Consider the following 19,848-nt stretch of genomic DNA (forward strand, 5'->3'; position numbering starts at 1 on the left):
AATAAATCTAGTACCCATATGACACCGTATACAGTTATTACAACACTATTGACTGTATTCCCTATGGTGTACTTTCCATCCCTGTGACTATTCTGTAACTACTAATCTGTACTTCTAAATCTCTTCACCTTTTTCACCCATCCCCTCAACCCCCATTCCATCTGGCAACCATGAAAATATTCTCTGTATATATAAGTCTGTTTCTGTTCTGCTTGTTCATTTATTTTGTTTTTAAGGTTTCCACATATAAGTGAACTCATCTGGCATTTGTCTTTCTCTGATTTATTTCATTTGGCACAAGACCCTTTAGATCCACTCGTGTTGTTGTAGGTGGCAAGATTTCATTCATTTTTATGGCTGAATCATATTCCACTGCATATATGCACTTCTTATCTACTCATCTATTGGTGGACACAGGTGGCTCCCATATCTGGCTTTTGTAAATAATGCTGCAATAAACATAGGTATGGTTGTGTCTTTTCATTTAGTGTTTGGGGTTTCTTCAGATAAATACCCAGAAGTGTAACCTGTGGGTCCTTCATTGTCTTTTGTCATAACCTTTGTTTTAAAATCTGTTTTGTCTGGTGTAATTATTACTGCCTTAGCTTTCTATTTGCTTGTTTCCATTTTCCTGAAATATCTTTTTCCATCCCTTTACTTTCAGTCTGTGTGTGTCTTTCTATCTAGAGTCTCTCGTCTTCAGTCTTGTTTTGTTATCCATTCAGACGCCATTATGTCATTTGATTGGAGTATTTAACCATTTGCATTTAAAGCAATTGTTGATAGCCCTTACTGGTGTAGCTCAGTTGGTTGGGTGTCATTCCACTAAGTGAAATGTCACCAGTTCGATTCCCCATCAGGGCACAAGCTTGGGTTGCAGGTTTGGACCCCTCTGTCTCACATGTGATATTTCTCTCTCACAATGTTCCTTTCCCTTCTCCTCTCTCCAAAAATAAATAAATAAAATCTTTATAAAATAAAGTAACTGTTGATAGATATGTATTTGTTGCCTTTTCATTATTCATATTTTATCTTTTTGCTTCTCCTTCTTTAAGAAGACCTTTTAACATTTTTAATAATACTAGTATGGTGATGATGAGGTCCTTTAGCTTTTTCTTGTCTGGAAAGCTCTTTATCTGCCCTTCAATTCTAAATGATAGCTTAGCTGGGTAGAGTAATCTTGGTTGTAGGTCCTCGCTTTTCATTAATCTAAGCATTTCTTGCCAATCTTTCTGGCCTGCAATGTTTCCATTGAGAAATCAGCTGACAGTGTTATGGGAACTCCTTTATAGGTAGCTAACTGCTTTTCTCTTGCTGCCTTTAAAAATCTTTGTCTTTAACCTTTGCTTTTTAATCATAATGTGTCTTGGTGTGGGTATCTTTGTGTTCATCTTGTTTGAGACTCTTTATGCTTCCTGGACATGTATGTCTATTTCCTTCACTATGTTAAGGAAGTTTTCCATCATTTTTTCAAGTAGGTTTTCAACTTCTTGCTCTCTCTCTTCTCCATCTAGTACCCCCATGATGCAAATGTTGGCACACTTAAAGCTGTCCCAGAGGCTCATTATTTGGATTATTTTTTTCTTTTTGCTGTTCTGATTGGGTGTTTTCTGCTTCAATATCTTACATATTGCTTATTTGATCCTTTGTTTCATCTACTCTACTAATGATTCCCTGTAATGTATTCTTCATTTCAGTTCATGTATTCTTCATCTCTGACTGGTCCTCTTTTGTGTTCTCTGTCCTCATTTTTGTTTCCCATCTCTTTGTTGAAGTTCTCACTAAGTCCCTCTACTTCTCCTAAGTTCATTGAGTATCCGTGTAATCAGTGTTTTGAACTCTAAATCTGGTAGATTGCTTATCTCCATTTTGTTTAGTTATTTTTCTGGAGTTTTGTTCTGTTCTTTCATTTAGGATATATTTCTTTGTTTCTTCATTTTGGCTGCCTCTCTGTGTTTGTTTCTTCCATGTATTAGATAGAGCTATTATATCTCACAGGATTGGTAGAGTGAAGGATTATATAGTAGGTGTCCTGTAAGGTCCAGTGGCACAGCCTTCAAAATTACCTGATCTGGGCACTTCAGGTGCAACTCTCCATGTGGGCTGTGTGCACCTTCCTATTGTACTCAAGCCTTGATTGATATTGTCACATCAATGGGAGGAATTTACCCCCGGGCTGATCAACTTCAAGGACTGGCTGCAGCCACCCTGGAGAATCTGCTGTGCAGGGTCCCACCCTACAGAGTGGAATTTACTTATGCAGGGTTCATGAACTTCTCAAGTCCACCTCTTGAGTATGTTACTTGTGTAGGTGATTGAGTGGTACTTCAGCCTGCTCTAAAGCTGTCCTCTGGGTGTACTGGCTTTGGGGCCTCCTGGGAAGTGTAGGCCAAGATCAATCATCACCTCTACCCTGCCTACAACCACCCAGCATGAGCTACAAATCAATTTTCAGATGGCTGTTATTTGTGCTAAGCTTGGAGGTGGCCAGGAGAGACAAAGCTGCAAACCAAGGTTGGGGTCACTTAGCAAGTGGAAGGGGACACACTGAGGCCAGATGCTGCTTGCTTGAAAGATTTTAGGAAAGTTTGAAGTGTGTGCCAAGACAGGCTGGGAATAAGAAAAAGTCACTGGAAGGGGCTTGGGTGCCCCACAAATTGGGTGGGATGGCCCCAGGGAATCATGAAGGCTGGGCAAACAGTGTTAGCCAGGTTAATGGAGTCTCAGATATGGTGCCTGCTTGTTGACTCTGTGGAGGAAGGGCTCAGAAAAGGAACAGATTCTGCCAGCACTTCTTTGTGGAAGAAAACTACCCCTCCAGCTCTCCTCCTGATGCCAGACAATCCCGTTCCTCCCCATGTGTCCCTGGTCCTTTTTAAGCTGCTGCCCCAGCACTGGAGCTCAGAGGCAGTGAGGCCAAGTCTGTGTAGGCCCTTTAAAAGAAACGGCCTGGGACTGCAAAAGCTCTTCGTCTCACTCAGCCACAATCTCCACTGATTTTTACACCTAGAAGTTATGTGAACATCACCTTTTAGCACTGGTACCCTGGGCTGCGGGTCTGGTGTGGGGCTGGGAACCCTGGTTCCCCAGGGGGACACCACAGCCAAGAAATCCCTCCCATTTTTTATTTGCCACATGTGTGGATGGCACCAGCCCATTTCATGTCTCTGACCCTCCTACCGGTTTCCATGTGGCTTCTTCTTTATATGCTTAGTTGTAGGACTTCTGATCAGCTAGATTTAAGGTGGTTCTGAATATTAGTTGTTCTGTAGTTTAGCTGTAATTTTGATGTAGTTGTGGAAGGTTCTGAGTACAGCATTTACCTATGCGGCCATATTGACTGGAAGCCCCCAAGCCCTTGATTATTGAGATGGGGCCTCAGGTTTTGCTGCTTTGCAAACAAAGGAGGCCAAACTGAGAGGCCACATCCTCACTTGGAGACGTACAGTTTGGCAGTGCTTTGCCACCTGCTTTAGAGCACCAGATATGCTGTTCTGTGGCGTTGCCAGGTGAAAGAACGATTCTACAGGAGTACTGCTACTTTGCAAATATATGTAGATGGTATTGAGGGTTTAAATTGAAATCTAAAGACCATGAAGGATGTCTTCAAAGATGGGAAAACAGATGAGCACATCCATTCACTCTCAACCTCCAGAGTTTTCCTTCCCTTTCTTACCGCCTTATTCAACATTCCAATAAACCTCAATGGCCCAACTTCCTGCACCCTTCTTCGAAAGTCCCCCAAGAGCAGCAGAAGGACTACAAATAGCGGGAAACATTCATTTATTCCTGAGGTGTTTGCTATTGTTTATAAACCAAAGTAATTCATTTATCCTCTCCATGAGAGATTAGTTCTGGCATCCAAGAGAAACAAAATTCAAAAGAAAATAAACACATCATGAAGTAAGTTTCTATAAAGTAATATTTTCCTTTCTACATTGTAGAACTTATACCTGTACTTTTTGAAATATTTCTTAACGTAAAAATGGTTAAGATAGAAAATTTTGTGTAGATGTTTCTTAACATAATAATTAAAAGCAGAATTATATTAAAAGATAATTGCAATACAAAGGAAGAATAAATAGGATATAGTTAAGTTCTCATTAAAAGTAGGGCAGTATTAATATTTTTGGCAGTTTTGTTTCTTAAGTATATTTTGTGTATGAGGTATAGACATATATATTCTCTCTCTCTTTCTCTCTCTGTGTAATATATTTCTTCCTGTGTTAGGAACAATGCACACAGAGAGCCATGGATAAACCTGGATTAAGTAAAAAGAAAGAACTACAAAGAACTGAAAAAATGATTAACCCTGTGTTGTGGACACCAGCCAGCAGTGTCAGCGGTGTTATGGATGAGATGAGACAAAATCACATGGACTACCGAAGTCTTGTGGAGGACAAGGGATGGCACGGCCACTCTCTCAAGGGGAGAGCGCATCGACCCTTGCCTGGACAGGCTTTTCTTGGCTTTCTAACAGCATACATCAAAAAAGGTTCTCATTCATTATGCTCAGGTTTGCTTTAGGTAATTACTTTTTACAGATAGCAAAGGAAAGGATGTTACTGATTACTTCCTACAGATTAACAAGGAAAAAATGTTGCAAATTCAAGGGACCGATGAGAGTAATTAGTCTGGTTACATTTCAGTCCTTGGGAGAATTAGCACAGACTTCAGGAAATTACTTTAAAGATAATCAGTAAGCATTTGCTGCTTCAACTCAGGGTGAGGGAGTTTTAGCAAGAGCAAGTCTCAAAGCAGCCTAGGTATAATGCAGGCCTGGTCTCCCACAGGAGAACCGATCTGTGGGTTTGGCGTCCTGTGTGCTGCCACACACCTATGGGTGTTCCAGTAGGGCTGGGCTACATTTGCCATTCCACAGGGATAGGTTCCCTATAACACTGATGTTGACAATCAGGTAAAAAGAGAGTGTGATAATGTTACAACATGATGCATAAATTAAATGTCATAAAAAATTTTAAAAATGCTCCTTAAAGTCCAAAGATAAAAATATTGTGCCATGTCCCTGGCTGTGTTGCTCAGGTGGTTGGAGCATCGTGCCAGTTTGCCATGGTTGGCAGGTTTGATCTCTGGTAGGGGACATACAAGAAGCAACCAATGAATGAATAAATAAATGGAATGACAAATCAATCTCCCCCTCCATCAAATCAATAAATAAAATTTTTTACTATATATATAAAGGTGTGGGGAATTATATATATATAAGGGCAGGGAATAGATATGTATTTATATATGTATAAATATACATATACATAAAATATATATGTTGCTGTGACACTTAATTGATGCTAAATGGAGGATCACCTAGCACATGCTGTTGCTAAATGATACTCAAAAATGACCAGTCACGGGGGTCTTCACTCTGATGTCTTCACTCTGCTGAACCTCAGCTCACTTAATCCCTATAATCCTTAAAAGTATTTACTTTTAAAAACAGGGATTAAATACAATGTAATCTCCTGAGCTGGATCCTAGAACAATAAAAGAGTATTAGCAGAAAAGTGGTGAAATGTGAGCAAAGTCCATGATTTAATTAATAGTAATGCACCAATTACCAGTTAACTTCTTAGTTTTGACAGGTACTGTGGTACATGAAATGCTGACATTAGGAGAAACTTGGCGAAGCATGTATGAGAACTTCCCACACTGCCTGTGTAACTTTTCTGTAACTCTGAACATATTCCCAAATCAGAGTTTATTACAAAGAGGAGGGGGACTTCACTAGGGATATACCTATGCACACAGGACACACAACAGAGTGGCCGTGATGGCCTGACGGGAATGACAGAGGGGAGTATCTGAGATACCACATCCCAGAGAGAAGTGGGGAAGCAGGGACTGGGAGAGAGGCACGAGGGGGCTTCCCTGCACTGTAATGCCTACTCCGTGACCAGGACTGGTGGGTGCACGGGGTGTTGCTTTTATGACAACTCTCTGAACTGTACTTTTCCCTACATAGCCCTTCAATAAAAAAGAAGTTACAAAGCACTTCCCTATTACTGGTAAATGTTAGAATGAACAGAAAATATGTGAATAAATGAGATGTGTATGAGGGAAGAAGAAAACCTGGATAGGATCAGTTTTAACAGTTATTACATCCCAATTCTAAAATTTTCAGAGTGGGAAGGATCTTGGAAATTGCCAAACCCTGGCATGGACCATTCTTTCTGGGGAGCCCTGGAGATACTGATGCATCAGGGCCCCCGCAGACGTCTGTATTTGAGCAAAGGTCCCAGGTGATCTCATGCACGTAAACACTGAACAACCCCAGGAAGGGCCAGTCACCAGGTCCTGGCTCCCTGCAGCTACAGACCAAAGGCCTAGCCAAGACCCCTGAGACATTGATTCCACCACAGAGAAACCTCAGTAGGTTCTACTGACCCTACAAGGCTTATCAGAGCTTTGTCCGTCATAATGGCTCTTTTACCCTATAAATGACAATGGATTTTTCCAACATAGTTTAGATTTCATACTTCTATAGAATCAATACATTTGTTATCTTATGTATTAAACAATTCCAGATCATAAATTCGTATCATATTGAAGCTGGAGGGAAGTAGCACACCTATGCAGTTTACAGATGAGGAAACTGCGAACAGGTATTAGTGACTTGTCATGAGATTCTAGAATTCAATTTTTTTAGGTCAATTAATTAAACTAGATTTCTTCCCCATGCTTATTCTCTGACTACTTGAACTAATAAGTGTTACACAATATCACTAGACAACAATTTGGGTTCTTTCATGTATAATTCAATTCCTTTTGATTTCTATGATGGTTTCTGTTGGAAATAATTTTAGCTGAACAATAATATGATGGTAAATGAAAAGACAACAAAAAAACTTCATGAATACATAAATCAAGATGCTCCTTTTTAATGAGGAGATAAATCACATACATTGGAGAGAAATTTATGTACATTTTTTAAGTAATAATAACTTTAGGTAAGCAATTGTAAGGAAGATGACAATCATACATGCCAAGGCTACATGATTCTGCCACAGGCCCCAAGGTGAGAGGTCGATGCCCTGGTTTACCAAGAATTCTTCTCCAGTACATCTGAAATGAAACAGAAAAAGAATATAACCACATTCTCCACATGTGTCCAATTTTACTCAATTGTTTTTGCTGTTCCTCAGTTAAAGAACCCAGTAGGTTCCAAGTCTTAAATAACTATCACTTCATATATAATAGGTAACAGTTAAAGAGTGTGTACAATTCAACTAGATACCGTGCTAAGCAACCTGCTTGTAACAGTTTAGTTAATCCTTAACACAACTCAAGAGGGTGGATATTATACACATTCAAGAGATAAAGAGACTAAGGTTTAAGGAACTTGGCCAAGTTCACAGACTCACACTATGAACCAAGGTGCTGTCCTCTCCTGATTCATTGGTTTACAAATCTATGATGCTGCTCTCTTCAAAAGGCAGAGACAGTTAGCAGTAATTTTCCACTTCCTCCCAAAGGGGAAAACCTCAGCTTTGACAGATGACATCTGAGGCCCTTACCAATGCCATCAGAGCTCTTACAGAACTCGTTACCCACGAATCAGCCATACAAAAGAAATGCAGGGTAAGAATTCTGAAAGTAGGGAAACCGGTGAGGAAGGGCTTCCTGACAGCTCCTCTCTGGCAGCTCTTGAGCCAAGACTGGAAGGTGCAGGCCCCTTGTGAGGTGGAGGCCTTAGTGGAAGCTGGAGTAGAGCAGGTGGAGGACCGGCCACAGGTTAGATCAGCACCAGGTACTGAAAATCCTGGCACAGCCAAAGGGATCATCTGCTACCATTTTTGTACAACCCATGGGATTGCAGCTCCATAAAAATGTCATACTCAAATCAAAATTAAAGGGAGTGGGCAGGATTAAAAAACCTTCTCTCCCTAACCTAGAGGTTTCCTGGCAATATAACTGACTCTTGAAAAATGTGGGGTTAGGGGTGCTAAGTTGCATGCACAGTCAAAAATCCATGTGTAACTTTTGACTCCCCTGAAGTTTAATTACCAATAGCCTACTGTTGATGGAAGCCTACTAATAACATAGTCAATTAACACATATTTTATACGTTACATGTACTATGTACTGTATTCTCACAATAAGGTAAGTTAAAAAAGAAAATGTTAAGAAGACTATAAATACAATAGATTTAGAGTATTTATTGAAAAAAATCCCTATATAAGTGGACCCATGCAGTTCTAAACTGTGTTGTTCAAATCCAGCTGCACTTCAAAAGAGCAATTGGTGCCATTATTCAGAATTATTTCTGTTCTACTTGAATGGTCATGAGATTTTAAATACCAGCATCCTCTTTTCTCTCATTCATTAATGTATCAAAACCAAACCATTAATAATCATCAGAAAGAAAAGTGTCATTTAGATCCTGAAGATGGCGGCCCAGTAGGTGGGAACTGAGTCCACTTGCTCTCGCACCCAACTCGGACACTTAGCTGATCTTCCGAAAAATAAAGTGGACAGTCAATGGACCCTTAGCTAATATGAAGTCTGGGAGCCGAAGAGTACAGAAGATGCTTCAAAATGGGTGGCAAGGAGGTTTTATAGGTGGACGGAGAAAGTCCTTGGGCATGGCACCAGCATCCGTGGAGAGCCTGCCCAGAGATAGCAGCCTAGCAGCTCCCTCCCCTCCCAGGGCAGAGAATCCCCAGACCCAGGCCAGGAGCTACTTGGATACTCAAAGCCATCAGGGAGAACCGTGCTGCACACACACAGCTAGAGGCACAGGGATAGCTGCAGTGCAGACGACAGCCAGGAGAGTTCCCGAGTGTGAGACACACTGTCTGCACCTGGGTCTGGTGGAGGAGGAGGGCCGCGGCTGTCTGTGACTGCAATAGCCTCTTGACTTTCTGGAGAGGTGGAGTAGTGGGAGCACACAGAGAGACTTTATTAAAAGGGGAGCTGAGGTGTGCTGGGCAGGGACCCCATGCATGCAGCTGCCCTGCCAACAAGGAGGGAAAACTGTGTGCACAGTTTGCTCCCACTCAACAGAGCTGGGTGGATTGATCAAAGGGGTGCAAAGCAATATGGTTTCTGAGCGCCAGCCTGGTGGCACAGCTGTGCAGAGTGGAGGGTGTGAGCCCTTGTGCGCTGGGAAGGCACTGGGCTGGGAACTGCATCTGAGATTATTTGAGGCCAGACTGGAGCCCCTTCCTTGGCAGAACCTCTGGGAATGGAAGGTTGCACCCAGCCCCCACCTCTTGCAGGGGGCATTTCTACAAGGGAAAGACAGCAAGATGAATGCCTAAAATGGCCCATTTTGAACTCCTCCCAGGGAGACAAAGTGCAATGGGTCCTAGGGCCCTATTTCACTGAGGCCAACAATTCAGTAAGTTCAGAAAGTGGTGCAGCAAGGGAGATGCAGGGATCCGCCCAGCCATGGCTCACACACAGAGCTGCTGTCTACACCAAGCAGGAGAGAGCTGACACTCTTAGACAGATTGTTCCCCCCACCCACTGCTGGCAAAACGGACAGCTATTTAATCAGAAACTATACATTACTGGAAATAAACTGGGAGGTGTAGGGGCATGGGGCACGCACCCACAATATTCCCAGATGAATGAACAGTGCCTCTCAGGGGAGACACAGATGCCCCGCCCTCTCAATCACAACAGAAGCTCCCTCTAAGGACAGGTAGAGGAGATACAGGCGATGTTGTCAGAAATGGGACGACCCATCCTGGGACCCTGAGCTGATAAAAAAACAGAGATGGATCCAGAAAGAAGTCCGAGGGTGAACACCAACAGCTGAGATGAATTTCACCTCACTCTTCCTCAGAACTTGCGTGTTTTTTCTTCTTTTTTTTAATTTCACATAGTCTTTTAATATTTCTTCTTTTGCTTCAATTGTATTCCAACTAACTCACTACTCTTGGTCTCTTTTTTATTCAGATTATATATTTTCTCATATTATTATTTCAAATCCCACATAGCACCCTTTCCTTGTCTTATTCAATTTTGCCATCTCCTGACCTTTCTTATTGTTGTTGTAAACTATATTTTCTCCCACACTATGCCATGTCCTTATTCTTTACTCTTACTATTTCTCCTCCACCTATCCTCACAAAAGCATCCTTCCTTCCCTAAGTCAGCTCACATTCTACCCCCTGTCCCCACCCTTATAGTCTTATTTCCTTTCCACCTTTACAAATTGTGGCTAGTTGGGCGAGGATATCACAGTTACTGCTGTTCTTCTCCAATGGTATTCCTATTTGTTCACTATCTGTTTGTACTTTGGATCCCATAGGATACTGTCCCTCTGTCCCTGATCAGATGAGTTAGGAATTTTATTTTATTCCCCCCCCCATATTAGACCCCTGGGCTCTATCCCTTACTCTTATTAGTTTTCCTCTCCTATCCTCTCAAAATCATTTTTCTTTACTGTAGACATCCCATATTCAACTGTTCTCTTCTGTGTAATATTCTTATTGCCTTTCCACCTTTATTAATCTTCGTTCAGCTGTTGTTGTCATTGAGCCTGCTGTGGTTTTTCTATAATTTTGTCCCCATTGCTTCAGTACCTTTTTAATTTTACTTCAAACCTCATAGTATACTGTTCCCTTTTTTTACTCCATTTTTGCCATTGCCCTTCCCTGTTTTACTTATGTTTAAAATTTTATTCTCTCCCTTTTTTGCCCGGTTTCTATTACCTACTCTTATTATTTCTCCTCTCTCTTCACAGTCAAAATCATTTTTCCCTCCTTTTGTGATCTCATATCCCCTTATTCCTATGCTACAATATTCTTAATCTCTCTCCAACTTTATTAATCTTTGCTCAATTGTTGTTGATATTGCTGATGTGTAGGATTTTTTTTTTTTTTTTGCTGGACTGGGTTTGGTTTTCTGATAATATTGCTTTCTTAACTAACCCCTGTACAACAGCATACAAGATGCAGCAGGAGTTGTGACTACCAGTCAGCCAGCTGGAGGGAAGAACCCACCAACAAATGAGCCACCAACAAGTGAAGCCCAAGTACAACAGAAGGGGCCACACAAACTGAATAAAGGGCAATGCTAGAGCATCCACTTGAGGAGATCAAAGAGGCTACACCACTGAGTCCTACACGACTCCTACCACGAAGCCCAACCCACGAAGACAAGCAGGTAAAGCAGAGCATCCTGAGATGCAGAAACAAACAAAAGGAGTTACCTAAAATGGGAAAGAACCCCCAGTCAAAAGGAATGGAAGAATCCCTAAGAAAACAGCTCAATGAAATTGGGGCAAGCAATCTATCAGACTTAGAATTTAAAAAAAAAATTGTTATAAGGATGCTCAAGGAACTCAGAAACAACTACAAGGAACTGAGTGGAAACTACAACACCTTGAAAAAGAAATTAGAAACTATGAACAACAACCTGGAGAAATGACGAATACAATATCTGATATGAAAGGTACACTAAAGTAATTAAAAGAAGGCTGTATGAAGCAGAGTATTGAATCAGCAGGCTGGAAGACAAGTTAGAAAGAAATACCCCCATAGGGCAACAAACTGAAAAAGATTTAAAAAGAATGAGGATAGTTTAAGGGAACTTCAGGGCAACATGAAATGTAACGACATTTGCATCAGAAATATCAGAAAGAGATGAAATGGAGCAAGGGATAGAAAACCTGTTTGAAAAAATAATGACAAAAAACTTCCCTAACTTGGTGAAGGGAAAAGTAATGCCGAGTTCAGGAAGCATAGAGGGTCTCAACAAATTCAAGAAAATTGAAATCATATCAAGCATTTTCTCTGACCACAAGGGACTGAAACTAGAAACCAACCTCAAGGAAAAAACTCAAAAACACCCAAATTAATGAAGATTAATAGCATGCTATTAAACAAAGAGTGGGCGAAGAATGAGATTAGGTAAGAAATCAAAAAGTTTCTGGAAACAAATGAAAGTGAACTCACAACAATCCAAAACCTATGGGACACAATAAAGGCAGTCCTGAGAGGGAAGTTCATAGTGATACAGGCCTACCTAAAAAGATAGAAACATTTCAAATAAACAACCTACCCTACACCTATAAGAACTCAAGCAACAACAACAAAGACAGCCCAGAGCAAGTAAAAGGAAGGATATAGCCAAGATCAGGGCAGAATTAAATGACGTAGAGACTAAAAGCATAATTATAAGGATCAATAAATCCAGGAACTGGTTCTTAGAAAAGATAAACAAAATAGACAAGCCTTGAAGCAGAGTCATCAAGAAACAGAGAGAGGACCCAAATAAACACAATCAGAAATGAAAGAGGAGAGATTATAACTGATACCACAGAAATACAAAGAATTGTGAGAAATTACTACGAAGAACTATATGCCAAGAATTGTGAAAACCTAGGTGAAATGGACAAATTTCTAGAAAACTATAATCTTCCAAAACTCAATGAAGAAGAAACAGAAAGCCTGAACACACCAATAACAGATGATGAAATTGAAACAGTAATCAAAAAACTCCCAACACACAAAAGCCCTGGACCAGTTTCACAGGAGAATTCTACAGAGCATTTAAGGGAGAGCCAACCCCCATCCTCCACAGATTATTCCAAAAAATCCAAGAAGATGGAAGACTCCCAAACTCTTTTTATGAAGCCAGCATCATCCTAATCCCAAAACCAGATAAAGACATAACAAAGAAAGAAAACCTCAGGCCAATATCGCTGATGAACATAGATGCTAAAATTCTCAACAAAATATTGGTAAACCGCATCCAGCAATACATTAAAAAAATCATACACCATGATCAAGTGGGATTCATCCCAGGGATGCAAGGATGGTACAATATTTGCAAATCAATAAACATAATACATCACATAAACAAAAAAAAAAACCCCAAAAATCAAATGATCATATCAACAGATGTGGAAAAAGCATTTGATAAGGTACAGCACCCATTTATGATAAAAACCCTCAACAAAGTGGAAATCGAGGGAGCATTCCTCAACATAATAAAGGCCATATATGAGGCACCTACAGCCAACATCATACTCAATGGGCAAAAACTTAGAGCTTTCCCACCAAGATCAGGAACAAGACAAGGATGTCCACTTTCACAATTCCTATTCAACATAGTATTGGAAGTCCTAGCCACAGCAACTAGACAACAAAAAGCAATAAAAGGCATCCAAATTGGAAAGGAGGAAATGAAACTGTCACTGTTTGCAGATAACATGATAGTGTACATGGAAAATCCTATAGACTCCACCAAAAAACTACTTGACCTAATAAATGAATTTGGCAAAACAGCCGAATGGAAAGTCAATACTCAGAAATCAAAGGCAGTCCTGTATACCAACAATGAAACAGCAGAAACAGAAATCAGGAAAAAAATCCCATTTGATATAGGAACAAGAAAAATAAAGTACCTAGGAACAAACCTAACCAAGGATGTAAAAGACCTGTACTCAGAAAACTACACAACACTGAAGAAAGAAACTAAGGAAGACACAAACAAATGGAAACATGTACCATGCTCATGGATTGGAAGAATTAACATCATCAAAATGTCCATACTACCCAAAGCAATTTATAGATTCAATGCAATCCCTATTAAAGTACCAATGACATATTTCAAAGATATAGAACATTTCAGTAATTTATATGGAACCATAAATAACCCCAAAGCTGCAGCAATTTTGAGAAAGAAGAACAAAGCAGGAGGGATCACAATACCTGATATCAAACTGTATTACAAGGCCACCGTAATCAAAACAGCCTGGTACTGACATAAGAACAGACATATAGACCAATGGAACAGAACAGATAGCTCAGAAATAAACCCAAATCTCTATGGTCAATGAATATTTGACAAAGCGGGGAGAAGCATAAAATAGAGTAAAAATAGCCTCTTCAACAAATGGTGTTGGGAGATCTAGACAGCTGCACAAAAAAAAATGAAATTTGATCACCAACTTACACCATACATAAAAATAAATTCAAGGTGGATAAAAGACTTAAATATAAGTCGTGACACCATAAAAGTCATAGAGGAAAACATCAGCAGGAAAATCTCAGACATTCCACCCAGCAACATCTTCACTGATATGTCCCCCAAAGCAAGGGACATAAAGGAAAGAATAAACAAATGGGACCTCATCAAAATAAAAAGCTTCTGCATGGCTAAAGAAAACAGCATTAAAATGAACAGAGATCCAACTATATGAGAAAACATGTTTGCCAATGATACCTTGGACAATGGTTTGATCTCCAAAATCTATAAAGAACTCACACGACTCCACACCAGAAAGACAAATAATCCAATTAAAAATGGGCAAAGGACCTGAGCAGACACTCACCAAGGAGGGCATACAGAGTCCAGAGACATATAAAAGGATGCTCAGCATCATTAGCCATCAAAGACAAGCAAATTGAAACCAGAATGAGATACCACTTCACACCAGTCAGAATGGCCAACACTAACAAATTGACAAACAACAGGTGCTGGCAAGGATGTGGAGAAAGGGAACCCTAGTGCACTGTTGGTGAGAATGCAGACTGGTGAGCCACCGTGGAAATCAGTATGAAATTTCCTCAAAAAACTAAAGATGGAACTGCCTTTTGATCCAGTGATCCCACAGCTGAGATTATACCTTAAGAATCCTGAAACATCAATTCAAAAGAGCCTAAGTACATGAGTGTTCATAGCAGCATTATTTACAATAGCCAAGTGCTCAAAACAACCTAAGTGCCCATCAGTAATTGAGTGGATCAAAAAACTGTGGTATATTTACACAATGGAATACTGTGCAGCAGACAGAAAGAAGGAGGAACTCCTACCCTTCGTGACAGCATGGGTAGAACTTGATGGTATTATGCTAAGTGAAATAAGCCAGGAGGTGAAAGATAAACACCATATGATCTCACTTATAAGTGGAACTTAATGAACAAAACAAACAAGTGAGCAAAATGAACTAGAGACATGGAAATAAAGAACAATCTGACAGTGACCAGAGGGGCAGGGGCATAGCGGGGGAAGAAGGGGAAGGGGCAAGTTAAGAAACATGTATAAAGGACCCATGGACATGGACAACAGGGTGGAAATTGACTGTGGGAGTCGGAAGGGGTGGGCAGGGCAGGGGAGACCAACAGGGAAAATATTGGGACCACTATAATTTAACAACAATTAAAAAGAAAGGGCTTCCGGCCAAGATGGAGGTGTAGGTAGACACACTGTGCCTCCTCGCACAACCAAAAGGACAACAACAATTTAAAAACAAAAAACAACCAGAACTGACAGAAAATCAAACTGTATGGAAGTCTGACCACCAAGGAGATAAAGAAACATTCATCCAGACCAGTAGGAAGGGTGGAGAGAGGCAGCTGGGGTGGAGAGGACTCGCAGCAAGGCGGCAGCTGGCAACCCAGCGAGGTGGCGGATTGTGGAACGGGGCAGGCTAGGCTGCAGCTAGCAGACCCCGTGGCCCCACATTCACACATAGATAAAATGGGAGGAAGAGCAGGGGAGTGAAACAGACTATACAACCCAGGTCTCCAGTGCAGGGAAATAAAGCCTCAAACCACTGATTGAAAACACCCATGGGGGTTGAGGCAGCAGTGGGAGAAACTCCCAGCCTCACAGGAGAGGTCATTGGAGAGACTCATGGGGGCCTAGAGCATGCACAAGCCCACCCACTCGGGAATCGGCACCAGAGGGGCCCAGTTTGATTGTGGGTAGCAGAAGGAGTGACTGAAATCCAGCAGAGAGTGAAGCCAGCACCATTGCTCCATTCCGGCCCCTCCCCCATATACAGCATCACAGCACAGGGACCAGCGTTACTCCGCCCCCATGAACACCTAAGGCTCCTCCCCTTTATGTAACAGGTGCGCCAAGACAAAAAAAAATGGCCTAAGTGAAAGAACAGATCAAAGCTCCAGAAATAATACAACTAAGCAACGAAGAGATAGTCAACCTATCAGATCCACAGTTCAAAACACTGGTAATCAGGAAGCTCACAGAATTGGTTGAATTTGGTCACAAATTAGATGAAAAAATGAAGGCTATGCTAAGAGAAACAAAAGAAAATGTACAGGGAACCAATAGTGATGGCAAGGAAACTGGGACTCAAATCAACAGTGTGGACCAGAAGGAAGAAAGAAACATCCAACCAGAAAAGAATGAAGCAACAAGAATTCAGAAAAATGAGGAGAGGCTTAGGAACCTCCAGGACATCTTGAAATGTTCCAACATCCCAATTATAGGGGTGCCAGAAGGAGAAGAGGAAGAACAAAAAATTGAAAACTTATTTGAACAAATAATGAAGGAGAACTTCCCCAGTCTGGCAAAGGAAATAGACTTCCAGGAAGTCCAGGAAGCTCAGAGAGTCCCAAAGAAGTTGGACCCAATGAAGCACACACCAAGGCACATCATAATTACATTACCTAAGATGAAACAGAAGGAGAGAATCTTAGAAGCAGCAAGAGAAAAGGACAGTTACCTACAAAGGAGTTCCCATAAGACTGTCAGCTGATTTTTCAAAAGAGACCTTACAGGCAAGAAGGGGCTGGAAAGAAGTATTTGAAGTCATGAAAGGCAGGAACCTACATCCAAGATTGCTCTATCCAGCAAAGCTATCATTTAGAATGGAAGGGCAGATAAAGTGCTTCTCAGATAAGGTCAAGTTAAAGGAGTTCATCATCACCAAGCCCTTATCATATGAAATGTTAAAGGGACTTATCTAAGAAAAAGAAGATAAAAAATAGGAACAGTAAAAAACAACCACATCTAAAACAAAAACAAAAGCAAACTAAGCAAATAACTAAAACAGGAAGAGAACCACAGAAATGGAGATCACATGGAGGGTTATCAACAGGGGAGTGTGAGGGGGAGAGAAGGGGGAAAGGTACAGAGAATAAGTAGCATAAATGGTAGGTAGAAAATAGACAGGGAGAGGGTAAGAATAGTATAGGAAATGGAGAAGCCAAAGAACTTACAAGTATGACCCATGGACATGAACTATAGGGGGGTAATGTGGGAGGGAGGGGGTGGACAGGATGGAGTGAAGGGGGGGAGATGGGAAAACTGTAATAGCATAATCAATAAATATATTTTTTTAAAAAAAGGAAAAAAGGAGAGTGTCATTCAATTTTTAAAAAACGTTCTCTAATTTTATTAAAATCTGCATTTCTGTTTTATTGACATAATGTGAAAAAGGGGCTTTCCTTTTTAGCTTACTAAAACATGTGTTAATTTCTGTGGAGGATACTTCCATTGGCAGTAGTCCAAGTCAGTTTAAGAAACAAAACCGAGGCCTGTGCGTACTTTGAGTTCATGATGTCTCTTAAGTGCAGGAGCAAGAAACAAGTGCCATGATGGTGGCAGGAAAATATTCACTGTCTTTCCAATTCTGCCGCCCCTCCAGCTCTTACTCCTGACCATGGGGTGGGCTCACAGGAAGCCATAAATTGATGGACCCATACACTTCACATAATCCAGCAGTACAGATACTGGATGCCTTGCTAAAATATCAAGGCAAATAATTACTAAAGCAAATGTTCTGAAAATGAAATCTCATACTCACAAGCAAATCAGCAAAAAGATCTTTTAAAAGTCCCCAAACAAATAGCACATAAGAAATATTTTTCTCACTTAAATACAATTTTGACCATAGTAGAGTAGGTGTTGTACTTTCATATGTCATAGTGCACAACTCACTTTACAGATAAGACCCTTTAGGCTCAGAGAAGTCAGTGTCCCTGAAAGGACTCATAAGCTAAGCCCAGTGGCCTTTCTCCATCCTGCCACACATTCAGCAAATCCATACTGACACTGAAAGCAAGCTTACGTTGCAAAGCTGCAGGTATTGTCTACTGTTGTGTTGAATCCCGGGCAGAAGTTTTGTCCCAAAAACTCATTATACTGCAAAGCCTGTAACACAAGGGGGAACAGGCAAGGTAAATAGTTTAAATTTCAAAAAGTTTCCAAAGAATTATCACAATTGAATTCTCATAGTTTAATCTTTATTGTTATTTCTGAAAACAACACAATTTTCACATTCACAGTCTTTGTCACACCAGAGCAACTAAAATGATTGTTCCTGGCAATCTCAAGAGGCCTTTGGTTGGAATTTTGTCTTCTAATACACAGGAAATAAAGTATTTCTCAAGGAGGAAAACCTCTGGCTACATTACCCCACAGCCCCTTCATCCTCTCTTCCCAATGTTATAACCCCAAACACTACAATTAAAATGATACAATGGCAATCAATGACTATTGCTAATTTATGGTAGCATCTTGTGTATTGTTCTTCATTGTTTTAATCAAAACCAGTTGTAATTCTTGGGAGTTGAAACTCACCTATGCTATACGAAGACACAGTTTTCACTGGAGATGACTGGATTCTAAAGCCAGTAATAGCTGTGAATATGAAGTGATCTTGATTTTTCTAATTCCCCTTGCAATAAAATAAGTAGTCTAGAAAAAAATATGTAATCTAGATACCCATCTTCTCATGTATTTCCTTACTGAACTGAAACCAACTATATTTTTTTTACATCAGTTGGTCAATCTTCCTCCTTAACTGTGAGTTATGACCCCACCCTCCAACTCCCTCACACAACAGTGTGACGGGAAAGCCAAGTTCACCCAAGGCTTAACAGGAAACTGTCCTTCACTGCTCCTGAAAGGACAGTCCTGGGAGACCTCCACAGCTCATGTCTGGGGACATGAGACAGTCAGGCTCTACCCTGGTTGCTCCTAGCGTGGGAACAGTAGGCTAGTCACAGGGAAAGAAGAGGAGAACTTACCACATAGCCATATCGAGGAATGCTCAGGTACTGAAGCCACGAGAGCCAAGGCGCAATGGTCCGGAGATTGACCAACAGCCCTGAAAAAATCTACACAGAGCAAATGCAACATCAGAACTGGTGGAGTGATTCCATGAAGAATTCTGGAGGTTACCCTCTCTAAGTCCCTACAACCTTATAAACATTTCTGCTAAGGCCGACTCTTTCTTGAAGCTCCTTCCACTACTCCAAAGACTTACCACATCTTCTTTGCATGTGTATTCCTCTCTACAGCTGAGGCTGTTTGTGGTTTTAAAGGAATGACAGTATACCTATATTTCATTTAATCAGGAGATCCTTAATTGTCAAGGCTTTTACTTCGTCTGTGACGGCACCCAGTGGAAGGTCCGTAGTCCTGACTGTTCTAATGCTGCAACCACTACCTGTTCCCACCAACAGACACACACGATGCATCCTGAACACCCCACGCCCCTCCGTACTTCCATAACACGGTAGGTGCTGTTATTGACAAGCGTTTGCATTCTGTCTCTGCATGAGTTTAGGAATAATTTGGGGTTCAGAATGCATGCCTAATATGGCCCAAAGCCTGGACCTAATGTGGCAAACGGCAGCATAACATATGGTCAATACCTTCATTTAAAGCGACCAAAGGCAGTATTGCCATGGAGAGCCCAGGAAGGACCGCTCCAGCAAGATGTGGCTACATAAGAGGAGGTTCCTACAGAACGCCGCCTAACTGGCCCTTAGGATGCTAGGGTGGGCAACGCAATGACAATGATGCTGGTGTGATTACACATTTTGTTACTTGATCAGACCAAGTGTTAACCATATATCATCTTTCAGGAAAATATGGTTTTATGTCTGGTTTTAAAAGTTCTACTGATAAACCAAATAATAACAAATCAGTGCATCTAAAATACCAAACAAAACATTTTTATATATTGAAGGACATTTAATTTATAGGATGACATTATATGAAATTCACACAAGGTTTGTCAGTTTCAGTAATGTTCAGATTGTTAGTTTTCAATAGTGACAGTATGCTCTTCACAGCCCTGCTGGGTAGCTCGGTTGGTTAGCATGTCATCCTGAT

The 19,848-nt window shown here is 40.9% G+C and overlaps 1 protein-coding gene across 5 annotated transcripts in view; it reads right to left on the reverse strand.

The window, feature by feature from the left end:
* Positions 1 to 19,848, reverse strand: part of LOC112317713 (broad substrate specificity ATP-binding cassette transporter ABCG2) — a 109,452-nt gene that overhangs the window by 2,682 nt on the left and 86,922 nt on the right. For 4 of the 5 annotated variants that reach the window (XM_053922329.2, XM_053922326.1, XM_053922325.2 and 1 more), the window contains 3 exons: positions 18,756 to 18,845; positions 17,795 to 17,877; positions 6,873 to 7,080 (listed from right to left, as the gene is read on the reverse strand). In XM_053922329.2, coding sequence (XP_053778304.1) covers positions 6,933 to 7,080; positions 17,795 to 17,877; positions 18,756 to 18,845 — 321 coding nt within the window. In that variant the 3' untranslated portion in view covers positions 6,873 to 6,932. Of the gene's footprint in view, positions 1 to 6,872; positions 7,081 to 17,794; positions 17,878 to 18,755; positions 18,846 to 19,848 lie in introns of those variants that run through there. The other variant, XM_071221255.1, reaches the window with a different exon arrangement.

Source organism: Desmodus rotundus, chromosome 4, assembly GCF_022682495.2.
Source record: "Desmodus rotundus isolate HL8 chromosome 4, HLdesRot8A.1, whole genome shotgun sequence".
Classification (NCBI taxonomy): domain Eukaryota; kingdom Metazoa; phylum Chordata; class Mammalia; order Chiroptera; family Phyllostomidae; genus Desmodus; species Desmodus rotundus.